This window comes from Ammospiza nelsoni, chromosome 2 (assembly GCF_027579445.1).
Source record: "Ammospiza nelsoni isolate bAmmNel1 chromosome 2, bAmmNel1.pri, whole genome shotgun sequence".
Lineage (NCBI taxonomy): Eukaryota > Metazoa > Chordata > Aves > Passeriformes > Passerellidae > Ammospiza > Ammospiza nelsoni.
The window spans coordinates 29,640,653-29,663,054 of NC_080634.1; the positions used below are offsets into that span (position 1 = coordinate 29,640,653).

General features: G+C 36.9%; 1 protein-coding gene across 1 annotated transcript in view; it reads right to left on the reverse strand.

Annotated features, from left to right (window-relative positions):
* SPAG17 (sperm associated antigen 17) overlaps positions 1-22,402 on the reverse strand; it is an 86,455-nt gene that overhangs the window by 37,527 nt on the left and 26,526 nt on the right. Inside the window, 13 exon segments of the mRNA XM_059466217.1 lie at positions 204-283; positions 4,831-4,985; positions 6,553-6,669; positions 7,331-7,419; positions 9,396-9,626; positions 11,288-11,438; positions 12,887-13,000; positions 13,084-13,221; positions 14,144-14,262; positions 15,194-15,275; positions 15,871-16,026; positions 18,888-19,069; positions 21,418-21,612. Of these exon segments, the coding sequence (XP_059322200.1) occupies positions 204-283; positions 4,831-4,985; positions 6,553-6,669; positions 7,331-7,419; positions 9,396-9,626; positions 11,288-11,438; positions 12,887-13,000; positions 13,084-13,221; positions 14,144-14,262; positions 15,194-15,275; positions 15,871-16,026; positions 18,888-19,069; positions 21,418-21,612 (1,809 nt within the window).

Here is a 22,402-nt window from a genome sequence, read left to right on the forward strand (position 1 = left end):
TTCTATGAAAAAACATATGAAATTCTGCTCTGAAAAAATCTGTGTCTCAGCACAGAGTGAAAAATTAATTTCCTAGAATACAATAAAAAGATACCCACTTTTGGCTTTCTAAGTAAAGCCAGTTTTTTTGACAGCACTGACAAACAGTCCTAGAGGGCCTTCTGCCATGGCTTTTTCCAATTTAAAAGACTCTATTTCCTTACCCATCTTCTCTTTTTGGTATTTAGCTTCTTCCTCTTTCACCCAGTCTTCAATTAAGTTGGCCACCAGCTCAAGATAGTTTCTGAAAAGCAGAATATTCCTCATACAATACAATACAATACAATACAATACAATACAATACAATACAATACAATACAGTATTCACTAATGTGATTTCAAGTCAAACAAGATCACTTGGCTTCTCAGTTTCTTATACAAGTATTATTCTATTATCTTTGAGACAAAACTTATATTTGAAAGGATTTCTCCCAGTTTTTACAGGAAGTAGTACTTTTGCTTGTTTAGTATTTGATTAGTACATGTTACACTAGGAATTCTGGTTATCCTTTCTGCAAAGAAATGTAAGAAACTTCTCAGCCAAAGAACACCTGCTAAAGAAAAATCCAGGAAATTAGAAAACTTGAAGACACTCAGTTCCAAAAGGTACAGACTCATTGTCAACCTTACTGTTTTGCCATTGAATAACTTATTTTCTTAGCTGCTTTTGATTGATGTTGATTTTTAAAATATGCTTTACTTGTTCATTCAGAAACTGAAGTACTATTTTATATAATGCAAGCTCTTCTTTATTGGTGTGACAAGAAAGGTGTTTGAAAATTGCCATCCAAATCCAGATGAGAGAATCAGTGTACCATAACCTGCCATGAATTAGGAATATTCACAAGTCACAACTAAGTTGAAGTGAGAACTGAAAAACAAACTGATCCAGAATTTGCTGCTGGCATCTGCAGTTGCATTGTCTCATCTTCCAAAGGTGTCTGAAATGACTGCTCAAGTAGCTCACTAAACAACTGCTTTCAAAAAAGGAGGAAGCCTGGGAATCTTATATGCAACTGCCCCTCAACCCCTCATTCGGAGTTTTATCACAATTCTTCAAAGTAAAATTCTTCATGTGTGCAAAACTGAAAGGAGCTTTTGAAGAATGCATCAGATTCAGTTGCTGAGTATATATAATGACTTCATGATATTTTGTGCTTACAGTTCAAGATGATTCAATTGTACTCAAAAACTCTGTGTGTAGTGGAGGCATTTGGGTATGAACATTCAGACAATACAATCAATTCTTGACCTCATATCAGTTTTAAAGTTCTTATTGGAGCAGTCTGTCCAAGAGAATTAATAAGTCATGTACACAGGCTGGAACACACAGTTCAGGTACAGCTTCAAGATATACAAGACTCTCCCAGCTTCTGCAATGTAGGTGGAGCTTGCTTTGGGAAATTTGCATGGAGAAATTGTTGGTCATATACACACTCAGTAGGGAGAAGGTTATTCTGTTTGTATCTGAAGAAAAGTGCACAAGCTATAAAAACCTATGGTGTTGAAAACAAAAGGCAGAACTAGTCTGGAACACAGAGTTGCCAGTACTGGAATAACTTGAAGATGAATATATGTTATAAATAAAAAAGAGACTATTCGGGTGGAAAATATTTTAGGCCAATGAAACAGTCATTCAAAGTCTAAAATACACATTCTATTAATATGTATTCTGATGTCACTACTGCCAATGTCTGACTCAGAAGCATTTCTCAGAAAGGATTATTCTTTTCCAGTAACTTGTGTAATGTGTTTACTATGAAACTATAAACAAATGTCATTAAGATTAACTTTAAGCAAAATAATGGTTTTGATAATGCCTGAATTGATTTGGCTTCCTGATAGAGTGGCCACTTATTCTAACCAGAATTAAAATGTTTTATATACACACTTATCATTGGAGGCACATGTGTCCATGCCTTTGGATTTCCTTACTCAGTGGCATCTATTAGATTTCCCATGCAGACTCCTGCTGCCTACTCTTTAAACAGCATAATTTCTGAATTTTTGAATGTTCTGCACGAACTACAGGATCTGATATCCATAAAGAAGAAGGAAGGTAACTGGGATCTCCAGGAGCAAAAGCTGCTGCAACATCAGAAATTATATTTCCTCTTTGTATGAGAATTTGCTGTAGCAGGACTCAAATAAAATGAAATTATTCCATGATTCTGTGACCAACTGATTAGCAGATAACAGATTTATATTCCAGACAGCAACTATGAGCTGTCACTCTACAAAGATGGTCTGTAGTCTATAAACTGTCCCAATAAAGAAGTAACAAGTGCACACAGATGGAGAACTCTTATCAGAGAAATTTTCAAGCTCTGCATCTATTGTGCATTTGTAACACTTCTGTGATGAAAGTGTGACTCTTAAAGCTATATCGAAAATTAGAATGATAGCAATTTTAATAAAATAAAAACCAATAAATTGTTACTAAACTCATCAGGAGTCACTTATTTCTTACAAAGGTAAAAACAAGTAATACTACTCCTAATTAATAAGTAGAGTTTGTGCCCATCTCTGGCAACTCAGCAGGATCTGGAAGCTAACTGCAGGCAATAGCTTGAAGCACTCCAGGTATTTAATGAGTGTCTTCCACAGAAGTGTTATGTTGCTTGGAAACATACACTAGCAAATATTTATGATACTTTGTCTGGAAATCTGAAATGATCTTTAAAAGTAAGGCTGAATAAAGTCTAAAAATGTGCTGATTATTTTGCGGAGTATAAGCAGGTATCAGTGACACATAACAGAAGCAAAAGAGGACCTATAGGTCTTCAAAAATTCTAAGTAGCATATATAGCAGTGATGTTGAATATCTCTAGGAAAGAAGAGCAAAGCCAAACCATCTTGTCAGTGTTCATGCCATTTTCTTTAGGAACTCCTTGCTGCTTTGAAATAGAACCTGGTGAAAAGTCACTGGACAAAGTAGGCATGCCCTAAGCAGAAGTTATCTTTAATGTCTAAGCCTGGATTCAAGGGGATGTGGAAGAGTAAGAAGTAGAAAGCACACAGATATATAATGCAGATAAAATGCATAATTTCTCATTTAGAAGCAAAATCAGCAGCTTTTCTTTTGCAGGTACCAAGAGCCTTTCCCGTCTCTCAGTTGCTCTTGATCTATTTCAATGAATGCCCTTTCGAGGTGACCAGCCAATCTGAGGTTTTACGACCCCAGAGATGAAGAGTGGCTGTTTCAGGGACAAATGCTTCCTGAGGAAGTCTGGTACCTCCCTCTGCTCCTACAGCACCCATATGCTGTTGGCAGGAGGCGTTTCTCAGTGTACACAAACACCAGGTCACACATTAGAAGTTCTGGGGTGTGTGACCTGCTCTCTGGTGTTTGTTCCAAAAGTGTATGGGTCTCCTAGGGGTCTCATGGCATATGTGTCAACTCTGCCCAGAAAACCCAAATGCACCAGGCAGCTGTTTTGTGGCATCAACTGTTTATGTTTAGGAAACTTGAATTAGGCAGCTAAAGTCCAGTGTCACAAAGAAGTGTAAGAACTGCTGGCAGAGTAAAGAGCTCTGGGTGCCAACAAACTGCTCTGTAACAGCCCTTGAATCCACTGACCCTGTGCTTGGGTCTGTCTGAATGCAAGACCCGGCTTTACTACATCTTTCACTTATCTTTTGGGGAAGATTTTAGTTGCTATATAAATGCAAAACCACTGACACCACATTTTGCGGATCTGCCCAACAAAACAGCCAGCATTTTCTCCAAGGAACTTTGAATTTCTGCTGGTAAATATCTTATGGCTCAGGTCCTATTCCCTGCTAATCACAACAGCCTGTTTTCATGGCAAATAATTTAAGTCCAAATGCCTGGAAAGCTGAGATGGACCTACAGAGAGTTCCTTGACTGAGAGCAAAGATACAAAATACAATACAAAATATAGCTTCAGGAAGGCACATTTTCCTTATTTAGTGCTCAAACCTGTTCAAACATATACAGGTGTCAACAAAAGTTTATTATTAAAATTCCCATAATATGATAAACGAGGCACTACACTCAGAAAAGGATACCTGCAGACAAGTAGGGGGGAGGATAATTTGTTTGAAATTTTGATAAATCTAATTAATTCATAGAGCACCAGAGTGACATTGTTAAAGATACCTCAGCTGTCTCTCCATGGCATTTTGATATTTTAACACATCAGTACATGGACAGTTGTTCTGTTTTCAGTAGTTGTATCTACATCATCATTTATATCACTGCTTTGGTGCAAAAATGTGTTCCAAAATAAATAGGTCCACTAACAAAAGACCTAAAGTGGACATATCAACCACTTGCACACCTCTAACTGGTGAGCAGGTACTGATAAGGAATTAAGAAGAATGTGTTATTCTATGGGAAAAAAATTCTAATATTAACAAAGGAATTTGAACTTTTCTCAAAAAAAATTCCCAAAAAATCACTCAATTTATGTATATATAATAGAAAAACCTGATAAGTATATACTTAGACAGAATTTTTTTTAATGTTCTTCACCTGGAATGTCCTACAATTTTCTTGATGTGGCATTTCTAATGATTTTATATGTATGTGTACGTTATTTACATTTTGATACTTGATGATAAGGAGCTACACTCTACATTATTCTTACTCAGAAAAGTTCAACAGAATTCTGTTGATACAGCACTGTTTTTGACTCACATGACTTTCTTTCTCATAAATGTGTTACACAGTTATACCTTAATTTCTAAGGTTTGCCCTAAAGCTTAATTAAAATGGCTTTAATTAAAAATTACTGTGAAAGAGACAGGGAAGACAAAATCCATTACCTGAATCCCACGTTAGAGTGCAGAGCAATATTCCAAGTCTCTTGGCTCTGACGATGTTGATTCATGGGATTGTGAAAAACCATTAGTAAAGAGTTATCTTGGCTATGATAAAAGGAATCAATACATCTGTATTCTTGGGATGCTGTATGAAGAACCTGAAAAGGAAAGGAATAAAGATACATCTTTCCTGCAGACAGTAGCATATGTTCAGAGACTACATAGCAGAGCTTTGAGCAACAGGTGCTCCAGAACACTCTCCTACAAGATGTACCCAAAGCATTTGGATTCCAGCAACCTGAATGGTTCAGGTAGGTGGAAATTGAAACTGCATTGCTATTCATGTTGAGAAGAGATACCAACTATGCTCTACCTTCTCACTGACCATGAATGAAAAATTTCAGCTACACAAAACCCAAATAAATTAAAATATTAAACAAATACTTAAATAAGTTAAAATAATAAAATACTTAAGTAAATAGCAAATAAAACCAGAATTATCATGTACCAGATAAAAAGAAAACTAATTTACTTTTTTTTATCTCAGTTGATTTTACTTGGTATTCAATTTGCTTTATCATGGCCCGCACATCTCTGAGATTTGCTGTGATCTACATTTTTCCTCTCTGCTCTGTAGTGCCCCATCATTTTCAATATTTATATTGCCTGCAGGTTGAAACTTATTTTATAGTCATAGGTAGAAGAAAGCCTTCTTATAAATTATTATTTTTCAGAACTATGCAACTGAAGGTTCTAGAGGGATCTGTTCTATGATCTTTCCCGGAACAGACTTGAGGCTGATTAAGTTGGTAGATCCCAAGGTCCTCCTTTCTACCATGCAAAATGTTTCTCTTTATCTAGTCATCTGGAACTTCATCTGACTGCCATGACTTTTCTTTCAAAAGGTTATTTTCAGTTTCAATAAAATGCTATTTTTTATTTACCTTCAGTATATTTTTACTAGACTCACTAATTATTATAGTTGAAGTAATATTAGCCATTTATGCTGCATAAGAAGGGATGCCCCATGCATTGAAATGCATGACTAGACTTTAAAATTGTCACACTAAAGTGGTGCTGCAAAAGTCCAGGCAGCATTTCCTTCACCCATGTATAGCATGTGCCAGGTTCAAATAAGAATTACAACCTCTGAAGCTCAAGGCAGCACAGGAACTAAAAATCCACTCTTACCAAGAGGATGCCTCCCAGTTCAGGTCAAATACACTTGAGCATATCTTTCAGATTTGTCCTTCTGTCTTTATGCAAGTTTTTAGTGCTTAACTTGCAAGATTTCTATAAATTATGTTTTTAGCCCTTAAAGGGTGAAGTACTCTAACAACCAAATTTTCTATTTGCCCATAAAACATACACTGCATAGGCATTTGCAAAGTATGTTTTCACATCCACTGCACTGAGTCCCAAACCTGCTACAGAGGATGACCCCTAAGGGCAAGGTCGTTTTATCCTCCACCACACTTTCAGCTAACAGACTTGCTGCCAAATAGGACAGCTCCAGTTTGGCCAAACCAGGAAATAAAAACCTGTTACAAACTAAATTTCACACAAAGAACTGAAAAATAGCTAAAGCCCAATGATTTTTGGTAAAAATGAAAAATAAAACTGAATCAATTATTGAGCAGAAAAATACCCTGAACTTCACTACTATTACTTTATATAGGGTTCTGAGGGAGAACTGTAAAGATGAAATTGTCAGTTCAAAGATACCTGATGAAGAACATGTGGTTGAAAATGCTCTTCCAAACTCCAGTCTGTCAAGCAACGCCTCTGTGTCTTTTTTATTTCTTCTAATTTTGGTCCTAGGCCATAATTTTCGACACTCACCTCAAAATACAAGAAATCAAAATAATGAATATCAACATTTCAGTGACAGTATTAAATTGACTGTAGTCTTGTTGGATTAATAGACAGCATCCCATGTTGCATCACAGTTAACTGCACAATGATGAATATGTGCAGACCCATATGGTACTGTTTAATAAAAAATACAATTACACCCAAGCAGGTCTGGTTTTGGACTTTTTATGACAAAATAATCAAAATACTTTCATTATTAGCTTATATGTTTTTGAGTTCTGTAAGCAATCATGAGTATTCAAAGATGTCCTATGCTGTAATTTTAAAATTGCTATGTTTATTATGGGATGTATGGCAGACAGGTGATTCTGAAGATGCCAAACTACAGAGTCTTCTAGTGTGACACAGTTTGACAATTTCTTTTAAACTTTCACGTTTGTATTTTTCCCCTGGTATTCAGCAAAACCAGAACAGAATTATCATTAACAGCTTCATCAAAACTTGTCAGCTTGGATTTCAAAGAAAGTGATTTCACAGTTCCTAAATTGATGTCAGTATTTTCCCAACATCACAGAATTAACATTTGCATGCAGCATTGCAGAGGAATCCCCAGTAACAGGGCCTGGCATTGAGCAGTATCTTCTGTTGCCTCATATAAAGCCTAGCTGACTCCATTTCTCACACTTGCCATATCAGAATAAAGATGATCCAAATCTACGTTCAAAAGAGGATAAACCGGATCATCTTCTTCATCTTCGTCACTTGTTTCTGTATACCCTGCAAATTGAAAGGAGAACTTAAAGAATTGTTCCAGAAATTTCAGCCCTACTAAGGTTGGAGTAGTGCAATTTCTTTAGTCTCCCTGATGAGATTGACATCAAGCTGAAGCTTCCTTTATTCACACTTGTCCTATAATTACATTTTCAGCTCTGCTATGCTTCTTTACTAAGAGAGCACTTTAAAACCCAGTGGCAACAAGTGTCAGATAATTAAATAAAATTAAAAGAAAAAACAGAAGAATTTATAAAACCCACTCAAATAATCCTTTCTATCTGACCCATGCTGGCCCACTAAAAAGAAGTACCCTCCAGAAGAAGTAGCCTCCAGATTCATAAACAAAGAACCATTTTCTTCATACTTTAAAAAGTATTCTTTTGCACAAATGGCATTAAACTAAAAGGCAAGACTAATTGTTCTGGTATTTTCACACATTTTTTGACAAATGCAAATTTAAAAGTTTGAATTAATTTGGTTTACAGATCCATAAGCTACTGACAGAATATTAGCTCTCCTGAGGATCTGACATTGTCATTCCATTGTTGCAATGAGCATCTGATATGAACAGCATCAAATGAAAATTTAAATTCTATATTCTCTTAATTAAAAATAAATCCTTTTAATAGAATTCTTTATTCCCTAAGTTAGGGCAGAGGTTACTAATATTTGATCAAAATTCACATGTACAGGAAAATTACTTTTTCTGGTGGAAAATACACCACAAAGTATTTGTTTGTAAGTGTCTTATAAGCAGCTCAGGTCCCAGACATACATCTTTAGGCTCTGCTTCTCTTGGAAATTACTCCTATTTACTGACTGTCTTTAGAAGATTGAAGAAACCTGAAAGCAAATGTTTTATCTTCCTGGTTTTATCTTCCTGGTTTGCTTTTGTGCTGCAGAAGTGCTGAAATGTTGTTATGCTTGTAACTGCAAAATTTAATATCATGACTAAGTACAAAAGCAAAATAGACCAACACCCAAAACTGTTCCCTAGATGCAGAAGAAAAGCACATAAGCAGGACTCATTTTTGTCTGCTCCAGCCTTCTAAGGAAAGGATCCCATCTAAGCTGCTTGCTTAGACATCTCTATTAGGAAAGCATGGACTATATCACAAAGTACTGCATCCAGCTCTGGGTCTTCAGCACAGGGAACACATGGACCTGTTGAAGTTGGTCCAGAGTGGACACAATGAAGGTGAGTGCAAAGATGGAGAACCTTTCCTGTGAAGATAGGCTCAGGGGGTTCAGCCTGGAGAAGAGAAGGCTCTGGGGAGCTCTTATCATTGTGGCCTTGGAAGAGACTTTCTAGTAGGAGTTGTAGTCATAGGATAAGGAGTAAAGGTTTTAAAGGAAAGGAGAGTAGTTTCAGACTAGGTATAAGGAAGAATTTTCATCATAAGGGTGGCGAAACACTGGAACAGGTATCCCAGAAAGGTGGTGGATGCTCCATCCCTGCAAGCACTGGAGGTCAGATTGGACTCCAAGAAACCTGATCTAGTTAAAAATGTCTCTGCTTATTGAAGGAATATCAGAGCAGATGACCTTTAGAGGTCCCTGCCAACCTAAACCATGATTTTATGATTCTGTGATCATGAACAAGGTATAATTGCTTAAAATTATCTAATTTCTACTGTTCTTGTGTCCTGAAAAAATTATCACTTGATTTTAATGTTGCTTTTTGGCCAACACATCTCCTTTAACCAGGCCAACAACTTTTCATTATACCAGAATCTTCAGGAGAAAATGCAGAACTAGAGAAAATTCATTTTACAGTTGTTAATACTGTAGTCGAAATAACTCTTGTTGTTATTCTAGTATTCCTACAGAGTTACTCAATGTACAAGCTATATAAATATTTGAAAATTTGGTGACTTGTGCAAAGAAAAAAAATCACATCCTTGCAATAGCAAATGATATGGTAAGACAAATAGTAGATTCAAATTCTTCAGGAGTAACGTAAACAGAAAGCTTTTTACCAGAGCTTCTTGGAGATTTCCCACTAAATTTCTTTTCCATAAGGAAGAGTTGTCTCAGCTGTCTTGCAAACATGGCTGGATTATCCCAAGGGATATAAGACTCTTCAGAATCACCTCCAAGCCTAGATCCAGAGCTCTCCAGGAAACCAGAGTCACTTAGCTCAGTCAGCTTCAGGCTTTCAAAAGTAAACACTCTGAAGGCTCTTTCTACTTCAGCCCAATTCAGAAGTTCTAAAAAAGAATTACAATCATTAACTGAAAACGTCCTTACAGCTCAGCAGAAAATAAATACAAGACTATTTAAGTGTATTGTTGTTGGCAACTCTGCAAAAGCCAGCAGCAATTTCCTTAATGGTACTGGATCAACTTATGCGGGCTACATTTTACACTGCATTCAAAGTTGAATGCTTCCAAATTGCAAAATGATATGCCTACCTATTAATCCATCTTAAATGAAGTGGTTCCTACATCTGAATACCTTCTGGCTCATTAACTTTGTATAAATGATGTTGATTTTAAAATACTGTGTAGACTTTATCAGGCCAGTTAGCAACTAGTTCTTTTCAGTTCATGAAATGTTTCCATTATCGGTAGCTGCTCAAAAAAGTATCTTTTTTTTTCTCTTCAGAAAGAATTTTACACATAATTTAAACAGAAGTATGCAAGGTGCAAAGGCAACAATAAATCCTGTTTATGCTTGTATGCATCCATGTCCATATAACAATGATAATCATGCAAAGGACTGAAGTTTAAGAAGGTAGTACAATGCCCAAATCACACAAAGAATATCTTCAGTTTGAAATGGTTTTTTTTTAGGGTGGCTAAGCACCTAAGCACATCATATATCTTGAGAACGTTGGATCTCTCATCTTCTGTTCAAATTCATTATCTCCTTTGATAAAAGCAAAGGCTTTGCTAGTTAGGAGAGTCTGGCAGTATAGTATGTCTCAGTGAGGATTATAAAATTCAGCTACCCATCAGCTGGAAGACTGTAGCAATAGTGAATAATAGCTTACTGTCCAAAATGTACATACCAGCAACTAGAAAAAGTACAGCAAAGTGTAAATTATTCCAACACAGGGAATTCAGGATGAAAGAGTTGGGAAAGTACCTTCAAATCCTGTGCCTTATATGATGACATGAATGCAACCAAAGGGATTTGGATGTTTATATTTCTTAATAACCTAGAGCAGATTTTTGATACTACCTAAGGGTATTTATGTAGTCTTTGGGATTGTTTCCCAGCATATGTCATGGTTGCAAGCACACTCCAAGAAAAGGTAACTGCAGAAGTGATTATGGTTGGGGAAGTGAATGTATTTTTGGTTTGATAGAGGGACTGTTATAAAGTAGCTTCATTATTAATACCAACAGCTTACACATGAATAACACAATACACAATATATTTCAGAATACATTCTGAAAGCTGTGTATTGTTCCATAAAAATTGTCTACCTAAGATACATGTGCTTTATCTCCAAAAGTGAGTTGATAAATCAACACAGTTTACACCAGTGTCTCTCAAAATGCATTCTACATTCTAGGACCAAAATTGCAATTTTTACCGCTGTTTTTTCCCCTCAGAATTAGTAAGCGTTTGTATGTTTGCAAATATAAAAAAATAAAGTACTTCCAAGGTAAGTTCCAGCTCTTAGTTATGCAATATTTAACACTCATAGAGTTGTTCCCATTAACCATAAAACTGAGGTCTGAAGTTAGGGTTAACTTTTAGAGTAGGCTATAATTATATATAAGCAAGAATGTGAAAATGGGAAATTCTGCAAAGGTATATTTGGCATCTTTAAAATCTTGCCCCAGAATTCCTGCTATTTGAGAAAATTATCAACCAGAAATAAAAAGAATGGAAATTATATCAATGAAAATCATTTTACCAGTAGTAAAATAGTACATGAGCTCATGAACTCTGGCCAAGCGTTTAGTGTTGTTTTCAGTTGAAGGAGGGGTGAAATGGATAAGTTCTGTAAGAGGCAGTTTATCCATCATTTCATGCTCAATCTTTTCTGGATCGACATTCTCTTGGACCTGGAATAAAAATCAAAGTACCAGAGTTAAAGTAAACTTTCACACATTGACTTTCCAAAACTTATGTTTGAATAAAGAAGTCTTTTTCAGTAGAAGACATTAGCATGTGCTTAAGCCAGTTGGACATAAACTTATATTTGAACATGTGCCCACAGTGTGGTTTTGAATCATGGTGTCAGATGCTGTAGGCAGAAAAATATTAGGCACATAAGAGAATGACTGACAGCATAATAACAGACATTTGTTAGAAGTTATTTGTCTGTGCTAGCTAGACTTAAAAATACAGAAATATATACTGATCTATTCAGACAGGCAGCAGGTACCTTCCATGTATCTTTCAGCTGGTCTGTGCTACCTCTTAGAGTAATGAAATCAATAAACGTATTGATCAGTCTGTGATGAGAGGCATCCCTCTATATCCAAGGATTTTTTTTCCAGATGTAGTGGTATATTTCAGTTTTACTCTTTTTAGTATTACACACTTATGGTAGCTTTTTTTTCAACTGCATATTCCAAATGTTTGTCCTCTACTCTTTCCTCAAACATTGTGCTCTATCCTGAATTTCCTCTTCAGCAAGTATATAAAATACATCAAGCAAATGTCTCCTAAGAGCATCTCTTATGTTGATTACTCAGCCCTTCCTTCTGCTTGAATACATCCAATGTGTCAAACTTGAGTTGTTTCTGAATAGTTTTAATCAATAGTTGTCAAAGTACTCCCCAGATAATTTCTAATCCAGGAAGCCAGGTAGACACACCTTAGCTGTGAAATCTAGAATTGTATTATTACTTTTATTATCCTCAGTGAAATTTTAAAGTTTAATGGTAAAACTACACCTTGCCTTTGGAAAAATTCTAGACATTCACAGTGGTTTTTTGATTCAGAAAGTCTGGGAACTGTTACTTTGCAATAATCCCAAACCATGCAGTCTCTGAAACTTTCTGCCTTTGTTAGAATTTGGCAGTATCTTGGTTACATGCTATGCTGCAACTATTTAGCCAACCTGAATACATTTGTTGTGTTCATTAGTAACTGCTATGTATTTTCTTCTACTTCTCAGCATTTTAGTATTCAGTCTAATCTCCACGCTAAATCACCATTAGCAAGTTAGCAACTCATGTTCCAGTGTATCATCAGTGTTTAACAGCAAATCAACAGTTCTGTAATACCTCTCATCTATGCCAAAAGCTAAACATTCTCATTAATAATGCAAATAGATCACTTAAATCAGTATGTTCGTGCTCCATGTTTGTGAGGTGCCCTCCATCAGTAACTCATTGCTTCTTAAGTAAACTAAACATGTGTTGGTGTGTCCACCTCAGTGGAGAAAAGATCTAGGATATGCAGTCCTGTTGTGCAAAATCAGCCCTCCTCCCCTTCTAGTGCATTGAGCATTCATGGCCTGTGAACTTTGGAAATATTTATATATAAACAGGTTGTACTGTACCTTCAGGAGGTGCAACCGCTGAGCCAGGGCATCGTGGTAGTTAAATAAGAGAGGGTACTCGGGGGTGACCCTCTCTTGTACATTGGGTTTAGGAGAAAAGTAGTCATACAGATTCTGTTTAAAAAGAAAAGGAAGAGATATTAAGTCCCAATAATGAGATCTGTCATTTTAGTAAATGAATGAAAGACAACACAAACCTTTTTTTCACTCATAGGAAGGTAAAGAGAAGGAAGGACAGAGATTATATGATCTGCAATGGCACGATGCAGCTCATCTTCCTGAGGCTCTAGTGACACAAGACTTGGTGGTGGAAGGTCTTCCTCACTTGCAATAACCTGGCAAATACAGTATATGTTAGCTTTCATCACAGTATGACTGCTGCTTAACTTTACCAGAAATACCAAGCAAATCCTGCTATAAGCTAAGCACACAACCAGAAATTCTGTGAGGGAAGAAAAGTCTAATTTTTTTCTACAGGTAGCAAAAATACAATTTTCCAAGTTAGTTGCTGCACAAAGCAAGGACTGTGGAAAACAGAATTAAATGTTTTCTCTATTAGATGCTTTTGAAAGGATAAGAAGAAAAATATTTCCAATTTGAAATGTTAAGGATTGTGAAGGAATACAGGTAATTTAAAACTGTTTTTCTATTAGGTGCTGGACTTTATTCTTACCCAGTCTATTTTCAGGCTAAGTTATGAAAAGAAAAAACCCCAAAATTATGCTGAAATGTTACTCCTAAAAGAAGGATTTCCAAATCATATTGTGTGTCTCTTCTAAATCAGATTGTGCCTGAATTCAGCAGAAGTCAGATCTCTCTAGCACAAGCATTGATGCTCTTATGTTAGACTTGACCTAAGACCTTTGAACTGAGTAAACCAACAAAAGTTGAGTATCAATGACACTGCTGAAGGGCACAAAAACTTGTTATTGACTTGGATAAGAAATTGCACCTTTCTCCTAATTTGATTATATTTGTAGTCTTCAAAAATTAATTATGGAGTAACACTATATATATATATATATATATATATATATATATATATATATATATACACACAGGGTAAGTGGACAACATGAAAGAAAAAAAAGTTTGGAGTTTTGACTCCTTTGTATTGAATGTCCTTGCTCAGTGCCTCAATGCACTGTCTCATATTTTAGGTTTAAACAGATGGATTTATTGATCTTTGACAATTCATTATATTAGGTTAAGTCTAGGCCAAAATAGCCACAGAAACTAAAAAGAGAACATTCCCACCTGTTCCAACATGCAGCTCAGCATTAAGGGTACAGAAAAGTACTCCTCAGGAATTTGATACAGCAAGTCATTGTAATATCTCATGTCCACAGAAGGAAACAGAACGGAAGTTTCTTCTGCTATATTAAGAGATAGAACATTAAGATATGTTAGTTTTGAAATGCTAACTTATAGTCCAAGTGAGTTCTGCAAGTTTGCAGATAATGCAAAACTGGGAGGAGCTGTTTGACTCTCCCAGAGGCAGGGAGGCCCTGAAGAGAGACCTTAGGGGCAATTAGAGGGCAGGGCAATTATCAACCTTGTGTAGCTTAAAAAACAGAAGTGTTGGGTTCTGTGCCTGGAATGAGGCAACCCTGGTTGTACAGACTGGGGAATAAGATGCTGGAGAGCAGCACCACAGAAAGCAGCCCAGGGGTCCTGTTTGATGGAAAACCTAGTATGAGCCAGCCATGCCCGGGCAGCCAGGAGGGCCAGCTGTGTCCTGGGGCACAGCATCACCAGCCAGGCAAGGGAGGGAATTGTCCCGCTCTGCTCTGCACTGGGGCAGCCTCACCTTGAGTCAGGGGAGCTTTAGGTTGGGTATTAGAGAAATTTTCACCCAGAAGGTGGGTGTAACAGGCTCCATAGGAAAGTGGTGAAAGCACCAAGCCTGACAGTTCAAGAAGCATTTGGAAAATGGTTTCAGGTACATGCTGTGATGTCTTATGTGGGGCTAAGTTGGACTCTGTGATCCTTGTAGGTCCCTTCCAACTCAGAATATTCTGTGATTCTGTGAACTTTCAGGCAATATTTATTGAAGAGTCCAACAAAGTTAGAGGTCAGACAAAATTGCTAAAATGTTTGAAATCTGAATTTGACTAGGAACAATTAGAAAATAAGATTTTCTAAAGAACTTGGTTATCACCACTCAAACACTTCCACAATGCAATCACCAGGATACACATCTTCAGCTAACTGCACAAATAATTTTGAGGATTTGCGCTGTCAGATGAATGAATGGTTTGACAGAGGGATCAACTACAGATGGGTGCTTTAACCCTTTAAACATACTCTCTGACAGAACTATTGTTGGCAGAATTTCTTCTTGTTTCCCTTTTTTCCTTGTAGGTGACATCTGTGGTGCTGGTTGCTCCTAAGTGAATGAAAGGTAAAATAAAAAAATCAGAAACCATAAAACAAATGGGTATTGCACAAATAGGTGGGAGAACTTAGTTTCATTTAGCTTTGGTTACTCACCCTAGACTACATGCTAAACTTTTAATTGGAACAAGATAGTAAGAATGTAGCACATGGTCTAATAAGTTACTTTCTTCTGCCTATTTAACATTTTTCCTACTATAAGTAAAATAAGGAAATCAATCTTGCATAGAACTAAAAATCTTTTTTTTTTGACAGTTCATAGATCTGCAACATTGCATAGTAGCTCTGTGCAGGCATATTGATTTTTCAGACACAAGAATGTATCATCAGACACTATTTAAGAAATTTCTACACCTATGATACATTATGCCTCTAGGATCCTTCCAATTCCCCTTTCTGTTTCCCCAATGCTCAGCTATTTTTTTCTCATTTTTTGGGGTTTAAATGCTAAAACCAAAAATACAACTTTCATTCACTGAAAATTATTCACAGAGTGATGGTCCAAGGTGAATTTTTGAGTCAATATTAAAGACAGGCAATTCTACCCTATAATTAGTTATTCTCAACAAGAAGAGAAGGGTCCGTGCCTCAAGTGAAGATGGTTGTGTTGATTTGCTCTCTGGTAACACAGCCACATTAATAAACTTGGTGTTTTCCAAGTAGTTGCAATGCTGTCTTCTCCAGTCCAGGCAGTCATACATCAAACAAGCAATGTGTTCAAACACCACAGTACCCAATTCAAGCTGTGAGAGAAAGGATGAAGAGTGTGTATAAAATGTCATGTAACTTGGTGACAGCAGTCATTAGCTCTTTAACCAGCAGATCTACATCTGTTTATAAATTTTCCAAAAGACTTTTTCCTCCACCAATTCAGTATGTTTTATAGAGTTATTCTAAAATCTTCATTTTATTTGCCTTCACACTGCCACAGCAGAGTATGGACTGAATATTGCCAAAGTGCTTTAGATGTTATAAAGTCTTACTTGTCTTAACAGTAACTATTCAAGGTCTGCTACCTTGCAGATGGAAATTAAGGGGGTTTTTTGGATGGGAAGGAATGGAAGAGAAAAATTAAAGTATTTTGTAATGTATGTACATTTTCACGAGTGATCAACCTGCAGCATATTTGCAAGTTCAATAATTTCCCTGCTCTAAAAGGATAAAAAATAAACCCCTAACCAGGTAATTAATATAATCTCATATTATTTTCTTTCTTTCTGTTGCTCTTTGAAAACAAAGAAAGTCTCAAGAATGGCATTCTGAAATCCACAGTTGTGAGTGAAGGAATGTCAGCATAGTGCCCAAATGTCCAGAAGGAGGGCACTGTATCTGCAAAAATCTGACAAGGTAAGAGTCATGGTTCTTGAGGTCAAATACTGTGGTTTTCACCAAAGCTTGGGAGGAATAAAAAGAATAATAGCAACAGCTATTTTAAATATTAAAGGTTCTTGTACAAATACCAATACTCTGTAGGAGACCACATGAAACATTCAAGTTTCAGCAGCTTTAATGGATGTATTCCTCTCCTGTACAACCTGAACTTTGTGGAAAGGATGGAATTATTATCACTTTTAGATGATTTCTGTAAAAAGCCCTTTTCTGAGTGATTTTTTCACTTTTGTGAATTTAGGGCAAGTCTCTTGTAACAACATTGAATGTCTCAATTTTAAATTTCCTAAAATAGAATACAGTGAAGAAGCACGACTGACATTAGGCACTAAGAAAAATAACAAACCCAAAATAACAAACAAAAACATCTGCTTTCCTCAACTCAGTGGCTCTTCATGACACTGGGAAACTGGCAATTCCAAATCACTAAGTTATGGAATACTTGACTACATTTCCATAACATTTAAAAACTAGAAGAGACACTTAGGAAAGAAATTCTATTTGAGAAAACAGAATGTTCATTAATATTCTTGCACTTTTGTTTTTCCAGTCCAATGTTCTTCTGAAGAATGGGTTAGTATAACACCTTTTCATCCATACATTTGTATATGTAAGGTATCACTAGAGCATGTAAAAGTTTTATATAAAATGTTGGAGTGTTTTCAATGCAGTCTTTTAAACAAAATAAGATTTTTTACAAAGTCATAAGTAACAAAACCCTGCTACTCAATGGGATCCAAGCAAAGTTTAGCATAATTACAAATTTGTAATTCAATTTGGCTGGTGTCTCCTCAGGACACAGATTTTTATCCTTAGTTTTTAAGTCTAACCATTAGTGACTCTTCAACAAAGTAAATATTTTTAAAAGTATTTTCTATTTTAAAGATCTCAAATCTGAGAGCAGAGACTACTTGCAGTATGCAACACTCTGTCATTTTCATATTTATGTCTGACATTTTGCCCCAAGAATTTTCCTCCTGTGTGTCTTGCACTTCAGAGATGCAGCAAGCTTGGACTCAGAGATTCTCCAGAAAGTCCACAACAATGGACTTACTTTACCAACCTATGATTTCAGAACTTATATGCTCTGCACTTGTTTCTTAAAAAACTTACAAACTTTCTTACTTCTGTAGGGCTCATGAAATTATAACTCCTGTAGGGCTCATGAAATTGTAACTCCAATTTGTTTAAATCTGTTTCAGTGACAGATGGTTTTTCCTTTATTTCAACTATAATATAGGAGAATAATATTGCAAGATATTCAAAAGTAAAAACCCTGTAAGATGTGATTATAGGGAAGATAGAAACTGTTTTCCCAAAAGGGGCTTGGCATGGTAAGATTACATAAAGAGTATAATGATAAGTAATATTATAAGTAGCAGGCCTACATTCCACAATTAAGGCATTTTCAATGAATGTTTTGGACATCACTGTGAGTTGTTTGTATACAGGATCTACCGTACTACAAGTAAGGGTTAGAAGAATGTAGTTTAACCCTAGAATGTCCTTTAATCCTAATAATACAGACTACAAATACAGTAGGTTAAATTATAGCATGTTGCCTTATTTTGTTTTAGCAGTTTGTATTTTTACTGCTGACACTGTAGATTGAGAAATACTGGACTCTTTTTCTTCACTATATGTGAGAATCTAGGATGGAAAACATTTCTAATGATTCACTTTCTCCTTCAGTGCCTGGTAATAGTCCTGACTCAGCAGACTATAATAAACTAGAGCCATGTTTTGGACAAAAATAAGCAGTACTGAGTATGATAAAGCAACATTGTTTATCAAAAGGTATTCTTGCATTCAGCTATTTTTTTCTCATGTGACTATTCTGAGGTGCAGTAAGTAGACGTGATGTTATGAGGACAAAAATATAACTTCTGTATTATTTCATACACACATATGACTCTCGAACGAGATGCAAACATGTTCAATAACTTTAAAACCTCGAACTATTTTACAACCCTTTTGCTGCGGCCTACAATACAAAGAAAATTCAAATCAGGCATTTTTATTCGAAGGACTCCTTGTAAACAGATGCTGAATGAAGTTGTTGGATACATAGGAAATAATTTCTGTTTATGATTACAAATATACTAACTACTGTGGTTGTGTTTCAGAGAAGACTTGAGATTAAATTCCTAAAGTGTTCTTAAAAATTACAAACCCTAAAGCATGGCATGTAATGTAAAAAACAGAATGTACTGACCAGCATTTCTCTGTCTGTCCAATCAGGGGGAAAGTCACTTTCCTTAACTAGGTAATGAAGCCTGGCAACATCAAAGAGACTCGATCCATGTTTTCCACTGCTCAGAATGGGCTCCAGGAATTTCCAAAATGTTTCCAGGTCTTTCTTAGCTTCATCTTCCTTTCTTTTCTCTGCTTCTATATCTAAAATGTATGAGTATTTGACAAATCATGGTACAGTGTCTCCCTTTAACATAAAGCACAAATCATGTATCAGTCTACTCTAAGTATTGTTAAATTATTTCCATCCTTAGAGTCTCATCAAATATCTGACACCTAACTTGGGGATTAAAAAATACCCCCCAAATATCTTGCCATCATCTTTTATTCCAAGTACAATGCTTGATCCTGAAAGGAACCTGAGGGGCTCATCTGGTGAAACTCCTCTGCTCAAGGAGGGTCGCCAAGAGCAGACTGCCCAGGACCATGATGGCTTCTGAGTACCTTCAAGAATGAAGACTCCATGACCTCTCTGGGCAGTCTGTGACAGTGCTCAGTCACCCTCACAGCAAACAAGTGTTTCTTTGTCTTCAGCTAACACCCCCTGTTCAGTTTTGCCATTGCCTCTTGTCCTGTCCTTGAACACCACTGAAAAAGAGCCTGGCTTCCTTTTCTTTCCACATTCCTTTCAGGCATTTATACACATTGATGAGTTCTCTCCAGGCTCTTTCTTCTCCAGGGTTAACATTCCCAGGTCTCTCAGCCTCTCCTCACATGAGAGATGCTCCAGCCCTTTGAACATACTTGTGGTCATTTGATGGACTCTCTCCGATAGCTCCTTATCTCTCCTTTACTAAGGAGTCCAGAACTGGACACAGAACTCTCAGTATGGCCTCACCAGTGCTGAACACAAAAGAAAGTTCAAATCTCTTGACCTGATGCAGCCTTGGATATCACTAGCCTAGTTAGCTACAAAGGCACAGGGCTCATGTTCACACCATTGCCACCCCCCCTGAGTCCTTCTGTGCAGAGCTACTTTCCAGCCAGTCAGCCCCCACCATGAACTGGTGCAGGATTTAGCCCTTGCCAAATTCTATGGGGTCCTGCCAGACCATTTTTCCATCCTGTTGAGGACCCTCTGAAAACCAGCACAATTCTGTATTGTTTCAGCCATTCCACCCTGTTTTGTATCATAAGAGTACTCACTGAGGGAACTCTCCTGATCACTAACAAAGATGTTCAGCTGGACTCACACCACAAATCCCCTCAGATACCCTCTAGGCCAGGACATTCAGCCAGTTTTCAATCTAACTCAGTGTTTACTTACCCAGCTTCTTTATGAGAAGACAGTGCCAAAGGTCTTACTGAGTCAGGACAGACAATATTCACTGCTTCCTCCTCCTCTACCAAGACAGTCATTTTGTCATAGTAGGGTTATCAGGTTGGTTAAGAATGATTTCCATTGGCAAATCCATGCTAAATGACCAACTCCTTGTCCTTCATGTGCCTGGAAATGTTTCCAGGATTAGCTGTTCTATCATCTTCCCAGAGACACAGAAGAGTCTGAGTGGCCTTTACATTCCTGAGTTATTCCTGCCATTTCTGAAGATAGGAGTGATGCTTTCCTCCAGTTCTCAGGCATGTTTTCCAATTGCCATGTTTTTTCAAAAGTAATTAACAGAGGCCTTGCAGTGACATCACAGCCAGCCCCTCAGTATTCCTGAGTGAATCCCATCAGGTCCCATGGACTTATGTGTGTCCAGTTTGTTTAAGTAATCCCTAACTCAATCCTTTTCCACCAAGAGACTTTCTCCAGACTTTCACCCTGTCTCTGGGGCCTGAAAATTCCAAAGGCCATTCATGATCACAACCACTTTTTCTTCTGTCAAGGTCCTTTAGCCAGTCCTTATAGGGAGGCTGTTTTCTGGATTGAACAGAGTTTATTGGTATTTTTTTTTTTGTACTGTAGAGTCCATAATTCTATTCTCATGACAGTCAAGCAGCAGGGAATAACTGTTTCCCTTGATCTGCTGGCTATGTCACTGCAGCTCAGGATAGCCAGCCATCACTGATGACACATATTTAGCTCGCTGCTTACCAGCATCCCAGTTCAAGAAAAGTGTTAACAGCCTTGGGACAGCTGAGTATAATTACAGAACATTATTCTGAGGCATATTCTCCTGTGGCTGGGGCCACAGTCCCAAAGCAGCCAACTGTTCACTTTCATTGAAATTACCAAATGAGCCAAGTTTTCTTACCAGTACACTTCCTAACAATTCACAGAAGTATTCATTTGATAAAACATTCTTTGGTGGCTACTGTGGCTGCAAACTCTGCCTGCTTAGTCAGTCCCTCTTTCTACTGTCCAGTTTTTGCACTGGCAAACCATTTGGTTTGGTGGCCAACCAATGGCAATACTACTTTTGCACTGGGAAACACAGCTGCTCACACAAACACAAGGCATAGAGAGGGAGAAAAACACAGCCAGAACAGTAATTTCCTGTATATAAAATTATCTCCTTTTTACATATTTTTTTTAATGACCAGATTACCTTCAAGTGAAAGTGAAGATTGTTTTTGAAGTTTAGTTGCTTCTAAGTATATCTGCAATGGCTTGTAATTTTCAGAAGAAATTTGAATTACACTTGAAATGTTAATCCCAAGCTCAATCAAGACAGGTAACAACTGAAGATTGGGGAAACCCAGAATGATAACGTAATAATGAGCACCATCATCTGGTTCATCATCTGTTCAAAACACAACAAAAACAAATTGGAATAAGAACATTCATCATCTAAACAAAATAGATTTTTTACTTGACTATATGGGGTTATACAAATGAAGGTTACAGAAATAGTTCTTTTATACTCTTATTGGGAAAATTACATATAAATTCAAAAAATATGAGCATAAGACTCAGTTCTTCTGCACCAAACCACCTAGAACACAGCAGGAAGAATACAAGTCAGAAGTAATAATTGGAGAAAGACCAGGAGAAAAACTGCAAAAGCTGATTATAATCAGAATGTTGTAGCAGCATTTCTGTAATTGCTCCTCTCAGAGGAGTTTAGTGTCAGGACATATGCACATGTCTTAATGGTAGTTTAAACTATCCTATTTCATCCTGCATAAAGCTGGGCATAGAGCTGGACAAAAAGTAAGTTACTGTATCTTACATGAAAGATTACCCAAGTCATAATAATTTCAAAGGATTAGCTGCAGGTATCAGCTGACTCATTGCTGACTCCTCCCTACACAACAGGTTCATGTTCACTAGATGTAATTCTTGGCAAAATCCTCATCAGCTGGTAATACCAATTCACACTAGTCCTTTTAGGTGGCAGGGGCATATCCAAATTCATATTAAAATGTAGATGAGGAGTTTCATTGAGTGCCTGTTCTATTTGGGCTTATCAGCTACACAGAAATATGCATGGCAGCGTTTCAGTATCAAAGCAAAAGGTTAAGCATGATATGAGTAGACATGAACTCTCTAGAAGCTCTAGAGTTGTGTAGTTTCATTTTATGCCTTATGGA